The 22,178-nt window shown below is 53.9% G+C and overlaps 1 protein-coding gene across 1 annotated transcript in view; it reads right to left on the bottom strand.

The window, feature by feature from the left end:
• Window positions 1-2,271: 2,271 nt before the first annotated feature.
• The window catches only part of TRPV4 (transient receptor potential cation channel subfamily V member 4), a 22,951-nt gene continuing 3,044 nt past the window's right edge, over window positions 2,272-22,178 (bottom strand). The window contains exons 2-15 of the mRNA XM_028480246.1: window positions 21,691-21,863; window positions 16,905-17,057; window positions 16,047-16,187; window positions 15,106-15,404; window positions 13,434-13,613; window positions 11,980-12,138; window positions 11,506-11,598; window positions 11,293-11,366; window positions 10,424-10,589; window positions 10,117-10,183; window positions 6,681-6,997; window positions 5,157-5,284; window positions 3,420-3,541; window positions 2,272-2,947 (exon numbers count right to left, since the gene is read on the bottom strand). Of these exons, the coding sequence (XP_028336047.1) occupies window positions 2,790-2,947; window positions 3,420-3,541; window positions 5,157-5,284; window positions 6,681-6,997; window positions 10,117-10,183; window positions 10,424-10,589; window positions 11,293-11,366; window positions 11,506-11,598; window positions 11,980-12,138; window positions 13,434-13,613; window positions 15,106-15,404; window positions 16,047-16,187; window positions 16,905-17,057; window positions 21,691-21,863 (2,230 nt within the window). The 3' untranslated portion in view covers window positions 2,272-2,789. The remainder of the gene's footprint in view (window positions 2,948-3,419; window positions 3,542-5,156; window positions 5,285-6,680; window positions 6,998-10,116; window positions 10,184-10,423; window positions 10,590-11,292; window positions 11,367-11,505; window positions 11,599-11,979; window positions 12,139-13,433; window positions 13,614-15,105; window positions 15,405-16,046; window positions 16,188-16,904; window positions 17,058-21,690; window positions 21,864-22,178) is intronic.

The following is a 22,178-nucleotide window of genomic DNA, read 5'->3' as shown; positions in this document are numbered from 1 at the left end:
AGCTGAAAATGTTCTCAGAGGAAAATTCATAGCCTACAATTATTTCGTTATTTTTTAAAAAATGAATGAATTAAACATTCACCTCAATAATTTATGGAGTCTCTTTGAGTTGAGAGGGTGTTTTGATTTTGTGGGCCAGCCCATCACAAAACCCCCTAGAGAAATGACCTCTTTATAGCCCCAGAATAAGTCATAGCCATTTTCCATGACAATGTTGCCCAGATGGGGTAGAGAGTGGGCATCTGGGAGAAGGCTTGTCGCAGATGTTACTGGCTGCCAAGGCAATATTGGTTTCCCCATCCTCCTTTCCCACAGAACCGAGACCTGGCTGGGGAAACTACCTTTCTCCATATTGCCTTCTGCTGCTTTAGGACAACTGCTGCTTCCAGCCTGCTGATTGGCTGAAGCATGGGGCACATGACACAATTCTGGCCAATAATACAAGGGGGGAGGCTGGCTGGGGGACTTCAGGGAAAGGTTTCCTCCCTCATAAAAAGAGACACAGGAAGAACTATTTCTCCTTCTTCCTCTGGATGCTGCCGAATCTGGATGTGATTCCTGAAACAGTGGCGCCATCTTGTTTCTTTGATGGAGTCCTGTGTGAGGAAAAAGCCAGCACATCTGGTGGGTAGTGCCTAGCACAGTGCCTGATAAATGTTTGAAGGGATAAATGAGCTGGCAGAACCCTTAATGAATCACAGAGACTGAATTAACCAGCCTTACTGCCCTCCCTAACTTGGGACTTCCTGCCGAGACAATAAATATTCTTTTCTTCAAGACAGTGTAAGTTTTCTGACTTGCTGCCCCAAACACATAACTGTTTGAACACCACAACCACAATCCTCTCTTCATTGAAAAGCCCAGGGAATCACCTGACCTTCACAAAAGCTGTGCCCCATTTTACAGATGAGGACACTGAGGATCAGAGTTTAGGTCCTACCCACGGTTACCCAGAAGGCTTGGCTCAGGCTGGGAGGGCATCCCATCCCCCAGCACAGGATTGGCTCAGGCATGACATGTGACCTGAGTCCATCCAATCAGAATGGCTCTTGGGACCTCCATTGAGAATGGTGGAATGAGGAAGCAAGTACCCCTGGGAAAAGCTGGGTCATCCCTGGATCACGAGGAGAGCCCATCAGCCCCTGCCCATCAGCAACATAGAGGGAGATGGAAAGAATGCGTCTGTGGGAAGGTTGGCACCCCTCAGCCACCCTCAGCGGTAATACAATGAGTCTCCCCTTCATTCTCATATAGCTGAACAGACGATATGACATCCTTCTGACAGACGGGGACATGGAGGCCCAAAGTAAAGAGACCCATTGCCACAGTTTGGGCAGAGGATGTGAACTCGGGTCTACAGACCCCACGCCCTGTGCGTCTCCCACTGCAGCTGCCCTTGGCCAGGTCCTCAGAGACCCAAGCTCCTCTCAACTGAAGTTTCAGAGAGGAAGTAAGATCGAGTCCAAGCCGGGACCAGGAACCTGGGAGGTCAGAGGGAAACTTCAGCTGGCTGCAGATTCCTCCTCTTCAGGGTGGAGGAGCAGGATGGGGTATTTCAGGGGCCCCTCCTCATGCCCAGAGGCTTGGAGCTGCCCTGGGGGCTTGATCAGCAGCGGGGTGTGACCCTGGGAAGAATGGCTGCCCCCAGAAGGGCAGCAGGTCGGCCTTCAACTCCAGCTCACATTCACAGCCCCGATGGCGCGGGGTCCCATCCACAGGCACTCTCACGGCTCCAGTCACCACCACTGTCCTGACTGAGGCGGCTCCCATCCTCAGCATTACCCCACTGCTGACACGCGATGGCTCACCCATCTCTGTGCCTGCCTGTCAACTCCGCCTCTGCTCTGCCCTCTCCCGGCAGCTTTCCTACCCACCAGCACATCATCGTCCCCCCACCAGCATCACCGTCCCATGATGAGCTTTACAATCTCCCCACTAGCATTACTCTCCCCCACCAGTGTCATTACCCCCTCCCAGCATTTCGACAGATTTACCATCTCCCCCCAGCATCACTATGCCTCCGCCAGCACTCCTCTCCTCACTCCCTTTGTCTCTACCTTCCCATCACACTCCACTCTCACCTCCATCTCTCAGGCCGCCACCCCCCGTCCAGCCCCCACCAACCATCACCCCAAACGTGACCTTGGTCGTTACTACTGACCCTCGTTCTGTTCTCATCCCCGCCGCCCCGTCCCCCCGACACAGGCACCTCTGAGCTCGTCCGTCTCTGTGCTGCCATCCCCGTGCCGGCTAACGTCTTCCCCACCGTCTCCACCATCAGTGAACATTTATTGAACACCAACAGTCCCCTACAGAGCACACAGGAGGCGCAGCCCCACCCTGGGGGCCCGGCCCTTCAGCAAAGCCACCCCGCTTCAGCCCAGGGGCGGGGCCGGGGGCTTAGCCGGCGGCAGTGCACCTGGGACGGGGGCCTGAGGCCTCTGCCAGGCTCCAGTTGGGGGCGGAGCTTGTGCCACTTTCCTGAGAACAGAGCAAATAAATAAATGGAGCGGCCAGGGTCTGAGCCCCGGTGGGCGGAGAGACTGCTGTTGCTTACGTGACTCCATGGGAGTGAGACAGGCGGCCAGGAGCCCCTTGCCCGGGTGGGCAGGTGGGGCTGGAGGCAGGAGCCTGGGGACCAGAGGGTCCTGGGGCCCCCCTGGCATCTCCTCCTGGCCCTCACCTCTGGTGGTCGAAGGAGGGTGCGGGGGACACCCCAGGAGGCGCCGCTGACATGCGGGTGGACTAGAAATGGGCAGTGGAGGGGACCCTACTCCTGCCTGCAGCCCCTAGAGGGGGGCATCGTCAGTCCTCCACCTGGGGGGATAACTCTGCTGGTGGCCGTCACAGCTGGGGTTCCCCACGTTGTCCAGAGGCACCACCACCTCGTCCGGGTTCGAGTTCTTGTTCAACTCCACCACGCGGGGCACCACCGAGGACCAGCGATCTGTAGTGAGCGCGGCGGAGGGAAGGGTGAGGGTTGGCGGAGAGTGCACATGCATATATTGAGCACCTTCTGTGTACCGGGCACTCCAAAGTGCTCTAAAGGGGGAGGTCTATTATCCCTGTTTTATAGAGGTGGAAAGTGGGGCTCAGAGAGGTCACAGAGTCCTCCCAGGAACACACAGGAGTAAATGAAAGAATAAGAATTCAAGCCTGGGTCAGGACGCCTGAGTGCCCATGACCTCTCCACTGCATCTCATGCACTCAGCTGAGTGGAACGGAGGGGCCCCAGGCCTTCACAAGCAGCGGAGGAAGCTCAGTGGCCAGCCCATCAGACCCTTCCATTCTACAGAGGAGAACACTGGGTCCCAGAAAAGGGACAGGACTGCTCAAAACAAATCAGTGATGAGGAGGACCAGGGCTCCCCCTCTGCACCCCTGAATGTCCCCCACCCCTCCACTCCGCCCTCTACTCACCCCTCCGGAGGCGGCCAACGGTGTGCGAGAAGCCGTAATACTGGTAGTTCTCGTTCTTGCCAGGGTCCTCGTTAATGATGCCCAAGTTCTGGTTCCAGTGAGACCAGTTTACCTCGTCCACCCTGGTGGGGCCACAGCAGAGGGAGGGTCAAGGGGAGCCCCCCAGAGATAGCACCCCTTCCCCACCCCCAGGCAGAAGCCCTGTTCCAGCCTCCCAGCATACCCTCCTACTTTTCTTTTATTCTGATAAAATATATATAACATAAATTTGGCCATTTCAATCACTTTTTTTTTGTTGGCTGTGCCACGCAGCTTGCAGAATTTTAGTTTCCCTGCCAGGTGTCTGTCCCGGCAGTAAAAGCATGGAGTCTTAACCACTGGACCGCCGGGGAAGTCCCCCTCAACCACTTTTGAGTGTACAATTCAATGGCATTAAATACATTCCTAAGACTGTGCAACCATCACCCCTATCTATTTCCAAAACATTTTCATCGTCCCAAACAGAAATTCTATACCCATTAAGCAATAACTCCCCATCCATTCCCCTTCCCACCAGCCCCTGGTAACCTCTGTTCTACTTTCTTTCTCTATGAATTTAACTATTCAGCACATTTCATGTAAGTAGAATCATTCAGCATGTGGCCTTTGTGTCTGGCTGCTTTCACTTAGCATCATGTTTTCAAGTTTTAGCCACAATATAGCCTGGATCAGTACCGCATTCCTTTTTATGGGTGAATAATATTCCATTGTGTGGAAAGACCTTATTTGTACGGCTATATATCCATTCATCCGTAGATGGACACCCTCCTTCTTGATATTCTCACTCTTATATTGAGACACCCTCCTAAAGTCAGGTTATACCCTTTTGGGCCCAAATGGGCTTAAGATAATTTTTCCTTTCTAAAATTATTTTTAAGTTATTTTCATTGAGTTTCCATTTTTTGAGCATTTTTTCCTATGGGTCAGGACCCAGCAAGGAAGATACATTCTCTGTTCCCATTTTACAGATGAGGAAACTGAGGCTTGAACTATTCATCCAAGGTTACAAAGCTGATAAATCACAGTCGGGGCTTGAATTTCAAATTCGAATTGAACAGGACTGACTAGCTGGCCTGTGAGGTGAGGGCTATCATAGCGGAAACTGACTTTGCCTGACTCCAAACATGATGCTTACGCTCTGTGCTGGCAACCACATTACAAAGACTGAGTCCCCTTAAAAGAAAAGATTCACCCAGGGGTTCCCCTAAGAAGCTGGCATTCCCTGTGCATCTGGGTAACGTCCCAAGCCCTGGAAGCTGCTGATAGCTCAGATTCCCCCTTTCAGCCGGAGACCTGAAGCCCACCCCATTGGTTCGCCGACAGAGGGCGGTGCCCTGTGATGAGAACCCGCCTCTGAGTCCGCTTCCTCCAGCAAAGGACAGAGCAGTAACACCTGTTGCATCGGGGGCGGGCGGGGGGGTGGGGAGTCTGTCCCAACGTGCGTCAGGTGCTGGCCGTGCACATCTCACGTGACAACCCGTCTAATCCACACAGATGGCCGAGGGAGTGAGGCTATCGTTGTCCCCATTTCACAGATGAAGAAACCAAGGCTGAGAACTAAACACACGGGCCCAAGATCAGCCGGTGGCACTGAGTTCTGGTTGGGCCCATGGGGGCCTCAGTGGCTCGGGAAGTGGCAATGGGCAAAAAATGTAAGGAGGCCCGATGGTCCTGTCCTGCCCACTCACCCGGCCTCACCTGAAGCACCACCTGCGGTCTGGAGTGCCGTCTGAGCTCTTGCCCACGGTCACCATCTCGCCGGAGCGGAAGGCCTTCCTCAGGAACACAGGGAAGGAGCGCTCGATGTCCAGGATGGTGGTGGCCCACTGCGGGGAGGGAGGGAGGGCGGGCAGGCGTGGGTGAGCCGCCCCCGGCCTCGCCTAACTGCTCTCAAGGCAGGAATGATTCAATGGGCCACAGTCTGGGCAAAGAACTAGGCTTCCCAGGTCCCACTGCCTCTGGATTAAAAACTCAAATACCCACGGGGCCTGGCAGAAGAAAATGAACGAAGAAGGATCAGCAGCCTGTGCCCCAGGACACCATGTGTCCCCTGGGTGCTGGGCGTCCCCAGGGAGGGGTGGGGACTGGGGCAGACCGGGGGGGGTGCAGGTCCCCCACCCCGTGTAAAGGGGGCAGCCACCTCTCATCTATCTGAGCACTGCCAGGCCGGAATGTGAGCTCACCTTGCCAGCCTTCCAACCTTTCAAGAAAGGCCAGAAATCTGGATTTTTCTATGAAATCTCTTAATTTAAACGTTTTGCATTAGTTAAAAAAAAATATGGTGATGCAGGAAAAAAATAAATCTGGGCTGGTCAAGTCCAGTCCATAGGCTGACAGTGGCATCTTATGAGTTATACCCAGTGGGGAAACTGAGGCCCAGGGAAGTAAGCGGTATGGATAAAGGTTAAGAGCAGGTCCACATGGTTCCCTGAGACCCAGACCTGGGAGGAGGACCTTGGAGTTTTTTCTCACTGCGCCTTTTCCTGGAAATGTACCAAGTGATGGTAAATGTGGACACTGCGTTCCCGGGCCTCGCAGCGACACTGAATTTATTGGGAACCCCAGTTCTTGAACTGCATGCACCCAGGCGGGCTGTGACCCCCACCCCCAGGGCCTCTGCTGTCTAGGACTGCACAGCAACCTGTGGGAGGCAAAGGCAGCAGCTCCCCAGCACCCACGAGGCCCGCATCTACATCCAAACACATCTGCTTGGCGGGGGGCAGGTGGGGAACCTGGAAGCTACCCCAGGGCTGGTAAAAGCCCCTCTGATGAGAACGCTGACGCTTCCCGGCTCTGGGGTGGCCTGTACGCGTGCCAGCCTTGTCTCTTGGGCCAGGGTGGGGCACGGAAGCTGCCCGCCGTGCTCACTGCAGAACCCTCACTGAAATGTGAAATGCGATGCTCTTTGAGCATTTCCTGTGCCGACAGAGCTCACTCGGTGGCGCCGGGTGAAGCTGACTGTATACCACAAACTGGACCCCAAAGGGAATCTGAGCCCACTGCTAGTGGTCAGGCAAGAAGCCGCCTGGAAACGGGTTAGGCGGCTCTGGGAAACAGATGGCGGTCTTCGGTGCCCATTTTACAGACAGGGCGGTGGAGGCAGAATGAGACGGTGCGGCTCGCCCAGAGCACAAGGCCGAGGAGGTGAGGCGGGCCAGGGGGGCCCATCTTAGAAGGAGAAGAGTGGCTGGCAGGGTGGGGATGGGAGTCCTGGGGCCTCACCTGCAGCTTCCAGATGTGCTTGCTCTCCTTGGACACCTGGCCCACCGTCTCCCCCATGAGGGCGATGAGCATGTTAAGGAGCAGCACGAACGTGAGGATGATGTAGGTGACGAGCAGGATGATGAAGACCGCGGGGTACTTGGTGCTGCTCAGCATCTCCAGGTCGCCCATGCCGATGGTCAGCTTGAAGAGGTCCAGGAGGAAGGTGCTGAAGGTCTCGCTGTCACGGCACGAGGGGTACGTGGGCACTGTGCAGTTGGTGTGGTCCTCGCTGCACACCTTCATGTTGGCACACGGGTTCAGGAGGGAGACCAGGGCTGCGGGAGGGACGGCAGTGACGTCCTCACCGAGGCTGAGGACGCCGGCTGAGGGGTGGGGAGGACCCTTCCCGTTTGATGGAGGGGAACGCTGAGGCCTGGTTAGGGGACAGCGCTGGCCCAAGGTTACTAAGCGAGGAAGCCGCGCCAGCAGTCACGTCTGGGCCCTCCTGCATGCAAAGCCTTTGCTCTGTCCACAGACTCTTCTTAACAAGGAAGAGGTTCCCAGGACCTAGTCCAGTGGGTCTCAGCCAGGAGTGATTTTTCCCCCGGGGCACCTTTGGTAGGTCTAGAGACATTTTTGGTTGTCACAACTGGAGGGGAAGCACCACGGGCACCTAGTGGGTAAAGATTAGGGATGCTGGGACTTCCCTGGTGGTCCAGGGGTTAAGACTCCGCACGTCCACTGCAGGGGGCGTGGGTTCGATCCCTGGTCAGGGAACTAAGATCCCGCATGCCATGCGGCATGGCCAAAAAAATTCAAAAAAAAAAAAGACCAGCAATGCTGCTCAACATCCCACCATGCACTGGACAGTTCCCACCACAGAGAATTATCTGATCCCAAATGTCAGCAGTGCCAAGGCTAAGAAAAACCTCATCGTGCCTATTGTTCTTAGAGGTCTTGGGAGTCTGGAATGCCAGCATTCTGGGGGCAGACTCTCGCGTGCTCCTGTGTCCCAGCTCACAGCAGCTCAGAGAGGAAGGGTGGAAGAAGCCGTTCTCACTAAGGCCCTCACCCCCTCCAGACATCTCAAACTGATCGTGGTGCTCATCCCTTCCCACTAAACCCAGAAGAAGCTTCAGAGTCCTTCTCAACACAGTTTAGCACCAACATGTGCATCTGCTCCTACACCATTCACAGCAAGGAGCGTGAGGGGGCTGAGCCCCTTCAGTCAGCGGGGCATAGGCTGTCACCATGCCTTCAACCTGGGATTACGGTAAGCAGGTTCCAGCTCATATACTAAAGCTATTCAATTCTGTAGCGGCTGCTGAAATATGTGATGAGAAGGATTCTGTGATCCATTAGCAATGTCTGTCATGGGCACAATAGTGGGAAACAGCAGCACATGTACCATGTTTGGGATATGTCAGCCTCAGAATGCGGATCTAGTGTTCCCTAGCAGGAGAAGCCCTGGGACCAAGCTGACCACTAAGTTGCTACTTTAACGCCTAGGTTTCTGCCTCAGTTTCTATATTTAGGACTGTGGTACTGCTGGACTCTTTTTTTTTTTTTTTTTTTTTAAATTTATTTATTTATTTATTTTATTTTTGGCTGTGTTGGGTCTTCGTTTCTGTGCGGGGGCTTTCTCCAGTTGCGGCGAGCGGGGGCCACTCTTCATCGCGGTGCACGGGCCTCTCACTATCTCGGCCTCTCTTGTTGCGGAGCACAGTCTCCAGACACGCAGGCTCAGTAGTTGTGGCTCACGGGCCCAGTTGCTCCGCGGCATGTGGGATCTTCCCAGACCAGGGCTCGAACCCATGTCCCCTGCATTGGCAGGCAGATTCCCAACCACTGCGCCACTAGGGAAGCCCTGCTGGACTCTTAATGTGACTTTCAAACCACTGGAGAACCCCTGACAATCTGTCTAGTTCTTTCCAGTCCTACTCCTGGTAGGGGCAGTTGGACCCTGTCCCTCTCTCCTCAGCTAAGCTAAGGCCACAGTTCTCCTTCTCCAAAATAATCCACACAGAGCCTTGGCACCATCTGGGTTAAAATATCACCATCATCAGATTCCTGCTGCCAGTGCTGGTTCCTAGACCAACCTCCTCAGATGTGAATGTGGCCTGGTGAAGCCTGAGTTGGCCACGCCCTTTTGGATACTGGGCATTGGATGGCAGATCACCCACCCCCTGGGAACCAGCCCAACAGCTTGATTAGTTTCCCCATCCCTGGTCCTTCCCCCATGGTCTGTGCCACTGAGGTCCCACAGCATCAGGTCATCAAGGAGAAAGCCTATTAGAGGGAGCCAGTGCTGAGCCTTAAGAAAGACCTGGGCTGGGGCTTCCCTGGTGGCACAGTGGTTAAGAATCCGCCTGCCAATGCAGGGGACACGGGTTCGAGCCCTGGTCCGGGAGGATCCCACATGCCGCAGAGCAACTAAGCCCATGCTCCACAACTACTGAGCCTGCGCTCTAGAGCTCGCAAGCCACAGCTACTGAAGCCTGCACGCCTAGAGCCCATGCTCTGCAACAAGAGAGGCCACCGCAATAAGAAGCCCGCGCACCGCAGCGAAGAGCGGGCCCCACTCGCCGCAATTAGAGAAAGCCCGCGCGCAGCAACGAAGACCCGACACAGCCAAAAATAAAATAAATAAATTTATTTAAAAAAAAAAAAGAAAGAAAGACCTGGGCTGGTTGATGAATGATTAAAAGGCACCCTCCCCTGTAACCACACCCCTTCAATGTGGCTTTGTAGCTCCTGCCACCAAGAGGGTAGAGTCTATTTCCCCACTCCTTGAATCAAGGCTGGCTTTAAGACTTGCTTTGGTCAATAGGGTGAAGCAGAAGTGATGCTGTGCCAGGTAGTGACCTTGAACACTTCCGCTCACATTCTGGGAACCCTCAGACCACCATGTGACCAAGTCCAAGCTAGTCAGCTGGAGACGAGTGACCCCAGGGAAGACAGCAAAGTCACCCCCAAGTGAGGCCACCCCCTAGCTACACCAGTCAGTCAGCAGCCAACCCGCCAGCTGAGCACAGACACAGGAGCCCATCAAGATTAGCCAAACCTGGCCCAGGTCGGCACAACCACCCAGCTGGGCCACAGACTTGAACGTAATCGTCAGTGGTGGTTGTTTTAAGCCACTAAGTTTTCGGTGGCTTCTTTTGCAACAATAGCTAAGACACCAGTTTTATCATTCCCTAGCTTTTGAACTTGGGCACATTATTTAACCTTTCTAAGTCTTGGTTTCCTTATCTGTAAAAGGTGATAAGAAAGGCACTTCCCTTACAGACTTGTTAGGAGGATTAAATGAGGCAGGAATGGGAAAGGACTTAGCCCAGTGCCAGGCACACAATGAGAACTCTACAAACGCTGGTTATTTTCCTCCACACATTGTGGTGGCCGCTCCAGTCCCAGTACCACCCCCGCCAGGCCCACCTGGGCACCCGGAGCTCACCTGAAGCGTAGCCAATCATGAAGAGCAAGTAGACCAGCAGGAAGCGGAAAAGATCTTTGAAGAGGATCTAAAGACCCCGGCGGGAATAATGGAGGCAAAGATGAGACACGTGGTTTCTCGCTTTCCCAACACCTCATCCCAAATCTTCTCTCCAGCTCCACCCTGTCCCTCTCCGATGTCCAGGCCCTGCCCACTGCCCCCACAGCACCCCACAGCCTCAAGGCCACCAGCACTGTCTGTACATATGTGGTGTGTGTGGCTTCCTCCAAGGACACACAAGTCCAGAGGGAACCCCCCCACCCCATACCTTCTGGATCATGATGCTATAGGTCCCCGTCAGCTTCAGCCCACGGGTGAAGTAAAGCGCGTTCATCCAGCCCAGGACCAAGGCAAAGACCATGACGGCCAGGTAAGCCTCAATCCCCGCCAGGTAGAGGGCCGCCGAGACAATCACCAGCACAGAGTAGATGAAGCTACAGGGCAGCAGAGATCACAAGTGGGGCCAGAGCGGAGAGGGGAAAATGAGGCCCTGGAGGGGGAGGCATGCCCTCAAGCCCTCTAGGTAGTAGGACAGTCCAATGACACCCAGAAGAGAAACCATGTGGATTCACTGGCTCCCCAGCATCCTGTTAACCAGAACGCTCAATTAATTGGCAACTGATACGTGTGTAATGGCCCTGAGGTCCAACCAGAACCCAAAGTGATGTCCTTTGGAATTGGTAGAGAAAGATTCAGTGGTGTTCAGTGGCGATTTTGTGGCTAAGTGAATTTTCATTGTTCTCTAACTCTAAGGAAAAGGGAAAAGAAGTAACACACAGGTAACAACACATCCTGTGCCCTAGGCAGACATCATTAATCAATCCCAGCACTCTTTCCCACACAGACACAGCCTCAAGATTCTTAACGTGGGCACTCCTGGCAGACATTAGCAATTAATCACAAGCATAAGAGGTTAAATTATTTCTATCCATGGTGTATATGGTGATAACTCTTTAGCAACCAGAATCTTGCTTTAACCAGAAGACCCTTTTGCTTGACACTGGCCTTGTCCTGATCAGGCTGGGTGAATTCACTCCTAGCAGAGTTAGCCCCCATCCCACCACCAAACCTGGATGATGTCCCTCCCAACCCCATCTTCCTCACCCAGAAGCTGCCACCCCAGGTACCTCTACTCACTAGAGTAGTTGGAAGGAGCCATCGATGAAGAGAGAATTCACTCCAGGGCATTTCTTCATGAACAAGTCTTTGATCTGGAGGAAGGGAGGGGACGTGTGAGAGGGGTGGAGCCAACAGAAGTGCAGAGGGGAGGAGAACAGAGCTAAAAGAGGTGGAGGGAGAGGCGGGGGATGGGCAGGGTTGGGGGGGTGAGGGGGGAGGCCAAGCACTCACGTTGGTGAAAAAGAACAGGACCCCGGTGAAGAGCGTGATGATCTCGCCGGCCAGCCTCAGGTAGTCCACCGTGGTGAGGTAAGGGTATGGCGGCTGGGGGGCAGGGAGCACGCAAGTCCTCCCCCAGCCCCATCAACATCTGGTCCCAGATCCATATGTTCCCCAATGCCCCGAACATCTACATCCTGTGGAGCCTCCTCCCTCACCCTCTTCTCACCCTCTTCCCCCTGGGTGTGGGGTAGGCACCTCCCCATACAGTTCTTTCTTTTTTTTTTTGGCTGCACCACACAGCTTGTGGGATCTGAGTTCCCCCGACCAGGGATTTACTGAACCCAGGCCCTCAGCAGTGAGAGCATGGAGACTTAACCACGGGACCGCCAGGGAATTCCCCCTATCCATCCCTAAGCCTTCTCCAGTCCCTCCCACGGGGGACCCCGCTGTGCCCCAGCTTCTGCCTGGCTCGCGGTCACTCACAGTGCCCTCCAGCGGCTGGTAGTAGGCAGTGAGGGTAAAGATGACCATGGCGCACAGATAGGAGGCCACGTTGATGTAGAAGGAAACGGCACCAAACTTTCTCCACTTGTCCCGAAGCAGTTCATTGATGGGTTCCACGGCCAGCATCTCGTGGCGGTTCTGTGGAAGGCGGGGTGGTCAGGGGGCTAGACCAGGCTGACTCCAGTACGCCTTCCCCCACCCTCTGCCCTGGGAGCACTTTTTCCTCCTAATTCATTCTTCAACGACACCCAAACTTCTGGGCTCAGCATTCGAGGCTCTGCCCAATTCTGCCCCAACTTACCTTTCCAGCCTGTTCTAGACTCATAGAACCCAGAGCTAGAAAGATCCCTAAAGAATATCTATTCTTGTGGCCCCCAAACTCCAATCTGTGGATGGTGCCAAGCCGCTGGCAGCAAAATCACCTATGGAGCTTGTTAAAAATATAAATCCTTGGGTTTCAATCTCAGAAATTCTGATTCAGGAAGTGGGACTTGGAAATTTAGCCCAAGGATAATAAATACTTGACTCACCACAATTTTCCAACTCTGAACCCAGGACAGACATCAATAATTGAGTCCCACACAATAGTACTCTATACAGTTCCCTGGGCAGACACTACCAATCAATCAGAGTTTGCAGCAGAGATGCTAAACTTCCCACCATCCCCAATCTAAATCAAGTTGGTCACTAATTTCAAAGATGAGGGAAGTGAGCTCTAGTAGGGGAAAGGCATCTGTCCAAGCTCACAGAGCCGGGGCTAGAAGGGAGACCTTCTGCACCCAGGACCCAGCACTTTCTGCCCCATTTGTACAGCATCCTGTCCCTTTAATGACTTGAGTTTCTTTATCATCAAGGATTTGTGCAATTATGTAGTCACAAAGATGCCACTGCAGTGTTATTCCTGATAGCTAAGTGCAGAAACAAACCCAAATGACCAAGAATAGAGGAATGGTTAATTAGAATGTGGTACATTTCCACGCAGCAATGATATTGCAGAAGAATATTTAATGGTGCAGAACGCTGTTCATAAAATACTCCTAAGTTTAAAAAAAGAGCTTTTAAAAACTTCATATAACAAATGCTAATGATAATAGCTGACACATAATGTTTACGCTGCGCCAGGCAGTTCATTTGGTCCTCCCAGCAACCCAATGGGAAATGCTCTATCTTTATCCACATGGTACAAAAGAGGAAGCTGCAACTCAGAGAGGTTGGGCAGTTTGTCCTGAGTCATACAGCACGTAAGTTACAGAGCCAGGATCCTGAATCAGTCCTGCTTGCCCCTGAAGCCCGACCCTTACAATCTCCCCTTTCCCCCCAGTGCCAGATGCTGTTCTGGGCACTTAGTTGGCCTCTTCTTCTGCATCCAGTTCACAGACCCACCACTTTGGGCCCCTCCTTCACTGGGCCCCATCTCCTGCCCTGATGCCTACCTCGATCTTGCTGTTGTACACCAGGATCTCCAGCACAGAGGCCTCTTCCCCACACGTGTCCAGGGAGGAGAGGTCATAGAGTGAGGAATACACTGGCCCATAGGCCCAGTCCTTGAACTTGCGGGACAGATGCCTGGTGTCCTCGTCTGTCACCTCCCGACGGATGATGTGCTGAAAGATCTGCATGGGAGGAGGGAGGGTCAGGGGGTCCTTTGGGGGGCGGGGAGCATTGCTGCTGGGCCACACACATTGGAGGGACCCTGGGAGCTTGGCCAGCCCATCAAATAGCACCTCCCCAGAGAGCAGGATGGAGGGAAGGGTAAAATATTTACTGAGCACCTGCTGTATGCCAGACCCTTTCCTCACATCATCTTGTTTGATTCCTACCCTTACCATCCTGGTTGACAGATGAGCAAACAGAGGCTCAGAGAAAAGAAGGATGTTCCCTGAGGCCACACAGCCCACTGAAGCCAGACTGAACCCAGGTCAGCCTTAAAAATCTGAGTTGTCATGAGTATCTTCTTTACATAATTAAAACAGCAGTTAATCAATCTTACTGATCAGTTAAATCTAGTAATAATTATCCTATTCAGTCCTTCTTATTGCTACTCCTACTGTCTCTGGCTTACACACAGGGGAACTGGGGAACAGATCAGGTGGGAGTCCCCTCAGGCCACAGAGTTCAATAGGCAAAGCCAGATTTTAAACCCAGGCCTTTTCTACTGCCTCAGGACTCTGGTATAATTGTGATTTTAGTAATTTTTTGCTATATTTTTAATAGAGGAATAATAACCCTTATCGATTATTGAGCACTTATTACCCATCCCAGGATCTTTATTAACAACTTTAAGTGGATCCCCTCATTGAGTTGTCTGAACACTATACTACAGGACGCTATTGTTATCCCCATTTTACAGATGAGGAAACTGAGGCACAGAGAGGTGAGATGGCTGAGGTGACATGCTGGGAAGTGGCAGAGCCTGGCCTTGGACCCAGGTGCTCCTGACTCTAGAGAACCCCAGATTTGGTTCTCAATCAGGGCGATGGGTGCCCCCCCAGGGGACAATTTGGCAATGTCTGGAGACATTTGGGCTTGTCACAATCGGTGCGGGGTACTACTGGCATCTAGTGGGTCGAGGCCAGGGATGCAGCTAAACATCCCACAATGACACAGAGCAGCCCCACGCCCCAGAACATCCAGAGCCAAATGTCACTAGTGCCCAAGCTGAGAAATCCTGCTCTAGGCCCTGTGCTGTGAGGCCAGAGAGGGAAGCAACTGGCACACAGCCACTCAGCAGGTTAGAGCCTGAGCCAGGACCCCTGCCACGGAGTAGAGGGGAGTACTGCAGGGCTGCAGCTCTGGGACTCAGTTCTCTGCCAGTGGCTTGCCCTGGCTGGTGGGAATGGGGCAGTGAGCATCCAATGGGGTGGGATGAGCAGAGAGGCTCTGGGATGAGGTTGAATAGCTTGGCTGGACAATAGGGAGCCATAGCAGGTTCTTGAGCTGGGACATCTGCACACTGGGGTTGGCAGGATGGGAGGTGGGTGTGCACATTAATAATAATGCATGCCAGCAGCAGTCCCTCCCGTGTGTGTGTGTGTGTGTGTGTGTGTGTGTGTGTGTGTGTATGGAGGGGCAAGAATGGGTGTGTGCCCCCGGCCCTGCACTCACCCCAATCTTGCCCGTCTTGGCGGCCATCATGAGGGGCGAGAGGCCGTCATTGTTGAGCACGGCCTCCAGGTTGCTGTCGGGGAAGAGGCGGGCACACTTGAGCAGCAGCAGGTCGTACATCTTGGTGACGAACTTGGTGTTCTCGCGAGTGTTGTCAGCGATGGCCACCAGCGCGTGCAGCACTGTGTTGCCACGGGAGTCCTGGCGCCGCATATCCGCCTTCTTGTGCGGGTTTTCTGTCAGGTAGTTGACGATGTGGGGCTGGTTGGTGCAGGCCGCCAGCGACAGGGGCAGCTCACCTGTGGGTGAGGGGGTGGTCAGTGACGGGGCCCCGGGGGCGGACACTCGGGGCAGACGCCGTGACGATGGACGCGGTGCCCACGGTCAATGTGGACGAGCCCCGGCCGACTGCACGTGTCTGGAGGCGATGCCCCCGGGTAGACGGGGTTGGGGGTGGGGGCGGCGTTGTGTGACTTGGAGGCTGTGAGGGATTCTTTAAGGGACTTTGTGCCTGAACCCCAAATAACATGTGCCTTTGAGCAGGGGTAAAATTCAAAATCTTTCATGGGTCCAACTGGGACACGGCGGTGATGGAATTTGGGCCCTGCCATCCGACCATCAGTCCCAGCTTAAGTCAGACTGGAGGATGCGAGTGTTAAGGGCCGGGGACACCCCATCACAACCCTCTGATCCCATCACGATCCCCACTGTAGAGATGGGGAAACTGAGGCTCAGGGCAGTGTGGTGATGCTCTACTCCTCAAAGACAAGACCTCAGTGACCAAGACCAGTCAGGCAGCCTGTGTACCGGGTGCTGTCCGGGCCCGTGGCCAGCGCAGCCCTGGCTGTTTGGGGAGGGGTCAGGGCTGCCAGCACCACCATAGGCCCCCAGCCCCCAGCCTCTCCCCCGTTGGTCCCAGGCCCCACCGGGCCCCTCCTCACCAAAGTAGAAGTAGCCTCCCTCATCCTTGGGCTGGAAGAAGCGTCCCCGGGCCTGGGCGTGGACATCGGCTCCTTGGGCCACCAGGAGCTGCACATAGTGTTTGCAGCGGCGCTCGATGGCGATGTGCAGGGCGGTCTGGCCTGGGATGGGGTGGGGGACAGTCACCGGGGGCAGAGACCCGACCAGTCCTGGGAGGCGCTGGGGTGCAAAAGGGAGAAACCCACCCGAGGGCAGGAAATAGCCCTTCAGACGTTCCCGGATGTGGAGTCTCTGATGCCCGAGGTCCCAGATCTGCTGCATCATGCAAGCAGAATCTTAGGCTCAAGGGATATCCAACTTGGAGGGCCCCAAATGTGGGAACTTTTCAGACTCATAAGAGGCTTTCATCCTAGAGGGAACAACGGCATCACAGTCTCACAGAATTTGGGATATAAAATTCACAGCCTTTGAATCTGCATATCCAGGAATCTGAAAGGTCAAGTTGGAGTCATAGATCTCAGAATTTAGACCCAGGGAGCTGGCACTGATGACACCCGTGCCTTTTTGAGCTGTTGCCTCATAGAACGATTACAACAAAGCCTCAGAGTATCCAGAACCTGGGCATCTTGGGCCCAGATTTCCAGGTTCATGGCCCCTTTGGCTCATTGCATCTGAGAACCTTGGAACCTTTGATTCTGAAACTCAGAATATCAAATTTGGAAGGGGTGGTTATTGTTTTTTCGTCCGTTGATTCATTCATTCAACAACTGGTTCCTGGGGACGTGCTGGCACTTGGGACCCAGACTGAAGCTCTCGGTTGGGGGGATGGTTGGACAAGTGAAGACGGTGCCCCCCTCCCGCCCGGCCCAGGGCCTCACCTCGGTAGTAGATGTCCCGGAAGGGCGAGTTGATGAATTCGCGCATGTTGCCCGTGCGCTCAGCGATGTCCAGAAGCACAGGGATTGTGTCGTTGCGGCCGTTGCTCAGATTCAGCAGGGCTTTGGGCAGGCAGGTCTTCCCCGTGGATGGCTCTGTGAGGAGAGCCGTGCAGGAGAAGGGGCGCTCGGCCCGTGGCCCAAACTGCTGGGCAGCTGTGGACAGGGCACTGGGCAGGGAGCCAGAGGTCCTGGCCGTGTCGGCCGTCCTCTCCGAGCCTGTTCCCTATCTGCTCCCCATGGTACTGAGAAGGTCAAATAAACTCAGAGGAGCAGAAGTTTTTTAAAACGTGGGAAGCGGCAGCCTGTGGAGAGGTTGGTGTTTACCAAAGCATATTTGGAGAGAATTTTTAAAAATCAAATAAAAAGGGGGAATGCTGGGTTAAACAAAGCCAACCGTATTTCTTCACTACAGGACTTCTCAGAACCTTTAATCTGTTAATGAGGACTGTGAACCTCTAAAAGCAGACCCAGGAGGCAGTCTTTGCCTGCCTATTTGCACATAGATCCTTTTCCCACGAAGCGATTACACTAGTGCCCCTAGAGGCAGGCAGAGGGAGTGCAGCATTCCCCAAAGTGGAGGCTGTGAGCCGTAGTGAACGTGAAATTACCTTAGAGGATTTTGGGGCTTCTGCAGATGCAGCAATAATAACAGTAAAAACCCGGGTGTGCAAGGTTTCATCCGCTTGTCAAATCCCTCCTGTGAAGTCAGTCTTCGTTTTGTCCTAATGGGTCCTTAACACCTCCCACTAACGCTTACTGTCCCTTTGCAATTTTCTTTCCCTTGTATTAATTTTTATGGTGACATGAGTTGATTTATATCTTTAAAAGAGCGAGTCAATGAAAAGAGAACTTCCCTGTGAATCAGGCAGGGGGCAAAATGGCCAAATACAGGAAGGGGATCAGGAAAGGGATGAGGAATGGGAAAGGCAGGTGTGGGCTGAGGGACCACTCTGGAGCCAGGTCTTTGGGGGCTCAAATTGGGCTTTGCTTCTGATTTCTGTGTGACCTTTTCTGCTTCAGTTTCTTGTCTAGCTAAATTGAGTCTACAAAGGGAAATTGTGGGACTTCCCTGGGGGCACAGAGGTTAAGAATCTGCTTGCCAATGCTGGGGACATGGGTTCGATCCCTGGTCCAGGAAGATCCCACATGTCACGGAGCAACTAAGCCCATGCGCCACAACTACTGAGCCTGCACTCTAGAGCAGGCGAGGCACAACTACTGAAATCCACACGCCTAGAGCCCGTGCTCCACAACAAGAGAAGCCACTGCAATGAGAAGCCCGCGCACCGCAACAAAGAATAGCCCCTGCTCGACACAACTAGAGAAAGCCCGCGCGCAGCAACAAAGACCCAACGCAGCCATAAATAAATAAATTTATATATATATAAAAGGGAAATCGTGAGCTAATAGGTATTTGTTGATGAGCCCAGAGCCAGGCAGATAGGAGTCTTCAATAAGTAATACTGCTGCAGTTATTACTCCACGAGAAATGCTTTAGAGCCTCTCCTTAGGTGCTGGGAAGTGGGGAAAACGCAGAGACCTGAATTTCTGTCCCACCGCTCCTAGGAGTGAGGTTGCTCGGACAAGCCTCGTTCTGGCTACTTTTCGCTACACCTCTGGCGCCCAGCCCAGAGTCGACACTAGGTAACTATGTACTGAATGATAATGGACTCCAGTTCCCCATCTGCATAAGGGGGAGGGGACCCCAAATGCTGGCCGAGGCCCCTGGGGATTCTGTCCAGACACACCCGCACTCAGGGGAACCTCAGTCAGTCCGTTTTCTAATTGTCAGGCAACTCATGATTCTCCACGCTGACCTCGTCATCTTTCCCTCCCCAAACCCTAACCCGGTCTGCATGTGTCCCCTCCGTAGATGATGGTGTCCCCAGCCAGCCAAAACTTTTGTGTCACTCTTATCTTTGTCCTCCCTTCTCCCCACATCCACCCCACCCCCCAGCAAGTCCCACAAATTTTACCTATTTCTCCAACCCCTCCACCACGCTCCATCTCCACTGCCACCAACCTGGCCCAGCCACCATTTCTCTCACATGCCTGGTTTCCACCAGCCTTTCTGGACGTCTAATCCACTTTCCACATAGCGACTGAGTCCAACTCTGGTCATGGTTAGCCACAGGGCCTTTGCACATGCTTCTTTCACCTCCTCTCTAATCCTTCCTCCACTTCTTTTTACCTAGCTAACTGCAATTCATTCAGACTCAGCTCAACTGTCACCTCCTCCTGGAAGTTCTCCCAGATTTTCCTGATTAGGTCAAACTGTCCAATACAGCCTCTTGTGGACACACATTACAGTTTGTAATTGTGTATTTATTTCTGTGATTGCTTGATCAAGTTGGTCTCACCCTCGAGACTGAGAGCTACTTGAGGACAGGGTCATATCTGCTTCACTCACCACTTCTGCCCCACACCAGCACAGAGCCTGACACTTGGTAGGTGCCCAATAACCGCTTGTTGAATTAATGCACATTCAGCGAAGGGGCAAGCTGGGCACGGCAGGGAATTCCAAACCACAGGAGCTCAAGTGGTTTGTGTGGGATGTGGAACTAGACCTTGGATTTGGACTTCCACACCCCCAGGCCCAGGCTGTGGCAGGGTCCGGGGCTGCCAGCCTGGGTCCTGGTGTAAGACACGAAGAACGGCGGCTACCCAGAAATGGGGAGGGGTTGCAGTTACGGACTCCACCAGCAGGTGGCAAAGTGGCTCTGCCCACGAGGGGATGAGGGGTGGCTGAAGCCAAGGGCCCTAAGTTAACTGCCAAGTTGGAGGCTGTGTGTGGGCGGAGGGGAGGGCCGGTCACTGACTCCCCTAAGAATCATATATATACACTACCAAACGTAGAATAGATAGCTAGTGGGAAGCAGCCGCATAGCACAGGGAGATCAGCTCAGTGCTTTGTGACCACCTAGAGGGGTGGGATAGGGAGGGTGGGAGGGAGGGAGACGCAAGAGGGAAGAGATATGGGAACATGTGTGTATGTATAACTGATTCACTTTGTTGTAAAGCAGAAACTAACACACCATTGTAAAGCAATTATACTCCAATAAAGATGTTAAAAAAAAAGAAAGAATCAATGAGCTCACGAGCCTCTGGCTAGAAAAACACGCAGGGGCAAATCCAGGTTTTGTGGAGCCTGAGACTTACACAATTTGGGGATCCTGTTAATGAAAGCGAACACACAATTACAAGTTCCAGATTAGGTCCAGGGCTACAAGGGGCCAGAGCAAGCAAGGGGCCTGAAGCCTAATTAACGGGCCTCACGGTAAATCCCCCTCTACAGATGCATTATTCTGTACCATTTCAGGGCCCTCTCCCAGCCTATCTTAGGGTCCCCCACCCATCCTCATGCAGACACACTGGCCTGGGGGTTCCAAGCCTAGGCTTAGAGCCCCCTTTCAGCTCAGTCCTGAACTCAGGAGAAGCCAGAAGCCTTGGCAAGCCCAGCCTGGCACTGCTCTGTCCGCCGAAGCACAGGCACCATGATCCCCATCTCACAGGGGTTCGCTCCACCCCAAATCTCCCCATTTTTGCCTGGCGAACTTGGGGGGCCAGGTGCGGCCATTTGGCCGGGGCTTAAACGCGGGTTATCGCCAAATGAGATTCACACCATCACGGAGACCCTCTCCGCAACTCTAAGCTCGTGCCCCAAACGAGGCCACAGCACCTGGCTGGGCACCATGAATGAATATGTTTTATAAGTCCGGTAATTCTCTTCTGATGGACACAATGATACAGCATCGTATCGTTTTGGCGTTCAAAGAATCTGGTTGAGAAAGGGATATGTGAAAAATATACTGCAGACCCAGTCAGCCTGCTTTCGCACTTAATTTACTTGCAGTACCGAAAGTCTCCAAAAATGGCCCCTGATCTCCCTGAAGCTTCGTCAGCCCCGAGCTGTTACCATGGCCGGCCCACCCGAGACAGGTCCTCCTTCCTAGCAGGTGCCACAATTCCCAACGTTTTATATGGATTTGTGGGGTCACTCGGCCAGTTAATTACAGCTCACCTGGCACCCGGCACATAGCAGGTGGCTGACTTGGGTGGAGAGGCTCACAGGCCACCTTCCCCGATTTGCAGGGAAGCCCTGGGGTAGCGGAGGGAGCTAGTGCCCCGAGGTGGGTGTCCTGAGCCTGGACGAGGCTGGAGAGTGAGCTGTCTGGGCTGAGTAAGTCCCAGGGCAATGGTGACTGGGCTCCAGCCTATAGCGGGGAGCCAGAAAGCTGGGCGGGGAGGGGGGCAGAGCCTCAGAAGCAGAAGCAGGGATGCCCTGCTCCCCACTCCAGAGCTCCCCTCAGAGGGGGCAGGAGCTCCTGGGACCCCAGCTGCCTTGTGCTTGGCACTGGCCTCAGAGGCCAGGACTATGCTATTATTATTCCCCAGGGTACAGATGACGAAACTGAAACCCAGAGAGGCCACACGTCCCTTAAGTGGTAATGGTGGGATTTGAATCCAGGTGGGTAGACTCTGCTCACCTGTGACACTAGTCTTTTCATAAATGAAGGCTGAATGGATGAACAAAGAAAGGCAGCAAAGGCCCAGAGAGGTTAAGTAATATGGTAAAGGACACACAGGACCAGACTCCCTGTCCAGTGCTCTTCCTGGCTAGTGCAGCCCACTAACCCAAGGCAAAATGCTGAGGGGAAAGGGGGCCCCCAATGCCAGGCCTCCCCCAACCCCCAGCTGGCCCACCTGCTATTCCTGGGTGGCTTACCCCGGAACTCCTCGTCAGTCAGCCGCTTCTTGTGGGTCAGCAAGAAGGGGAGCAGCCCGTCCAGGTCAGCGGTGGAGCCCCGAGACACGATGTCAAAGAGGATAGGCCGGTTGAAGACTTTGAGTATGGGAGGTGGCTGGGGCGTGGGAGCTTTGGGGCTCTGTGGCCGCTTCCTGAGGCGGGGAGGAAGCCGGGTGATAGGAGGGCTCATCCTCCGCCCACCCCACAGCCTCTAGCCTTAGGGGCCCAGGGATTGGGGGGTGGGGGCATCTGGAGCCCTAGGGAGGGACCACACTGAGAGGAGAAAGACATCTGGAGACACAATGGAATGTTTTATCCCAATAGACTCTACCTGGTACCTACTGTGTGTTGGTTGGAGACAGAAAGAAACACACAGCCCACCCATCCACCCACCCACCCACCCATCCACCCACCCATCCATCCATCCATCCATCCACCCACCCATCCATCCACCCACCCATCCATCC

The sequence above is a fragment of the Physeter macrocephalus genome, chromosome 19 (assembly GCF_002837175.3).
Source record: "Physeter macrocephalus isolate SW-GA chromosome 19, ASM283717v5, whole genome shotgun sequence".
Classification (NCBI taxonomy): domain Eukaryota; kingdom Metazoa; phylum Chordata; class Mammalia; order Artiodactyla; family Physeteridae; genus Physeter; species Physeter macrocephalus.
The sequence above is the reverse complement of the archived record's forward strand: the minus strand, read 5'-3'. Positions and strand labels throughout refer to the sequence as shown.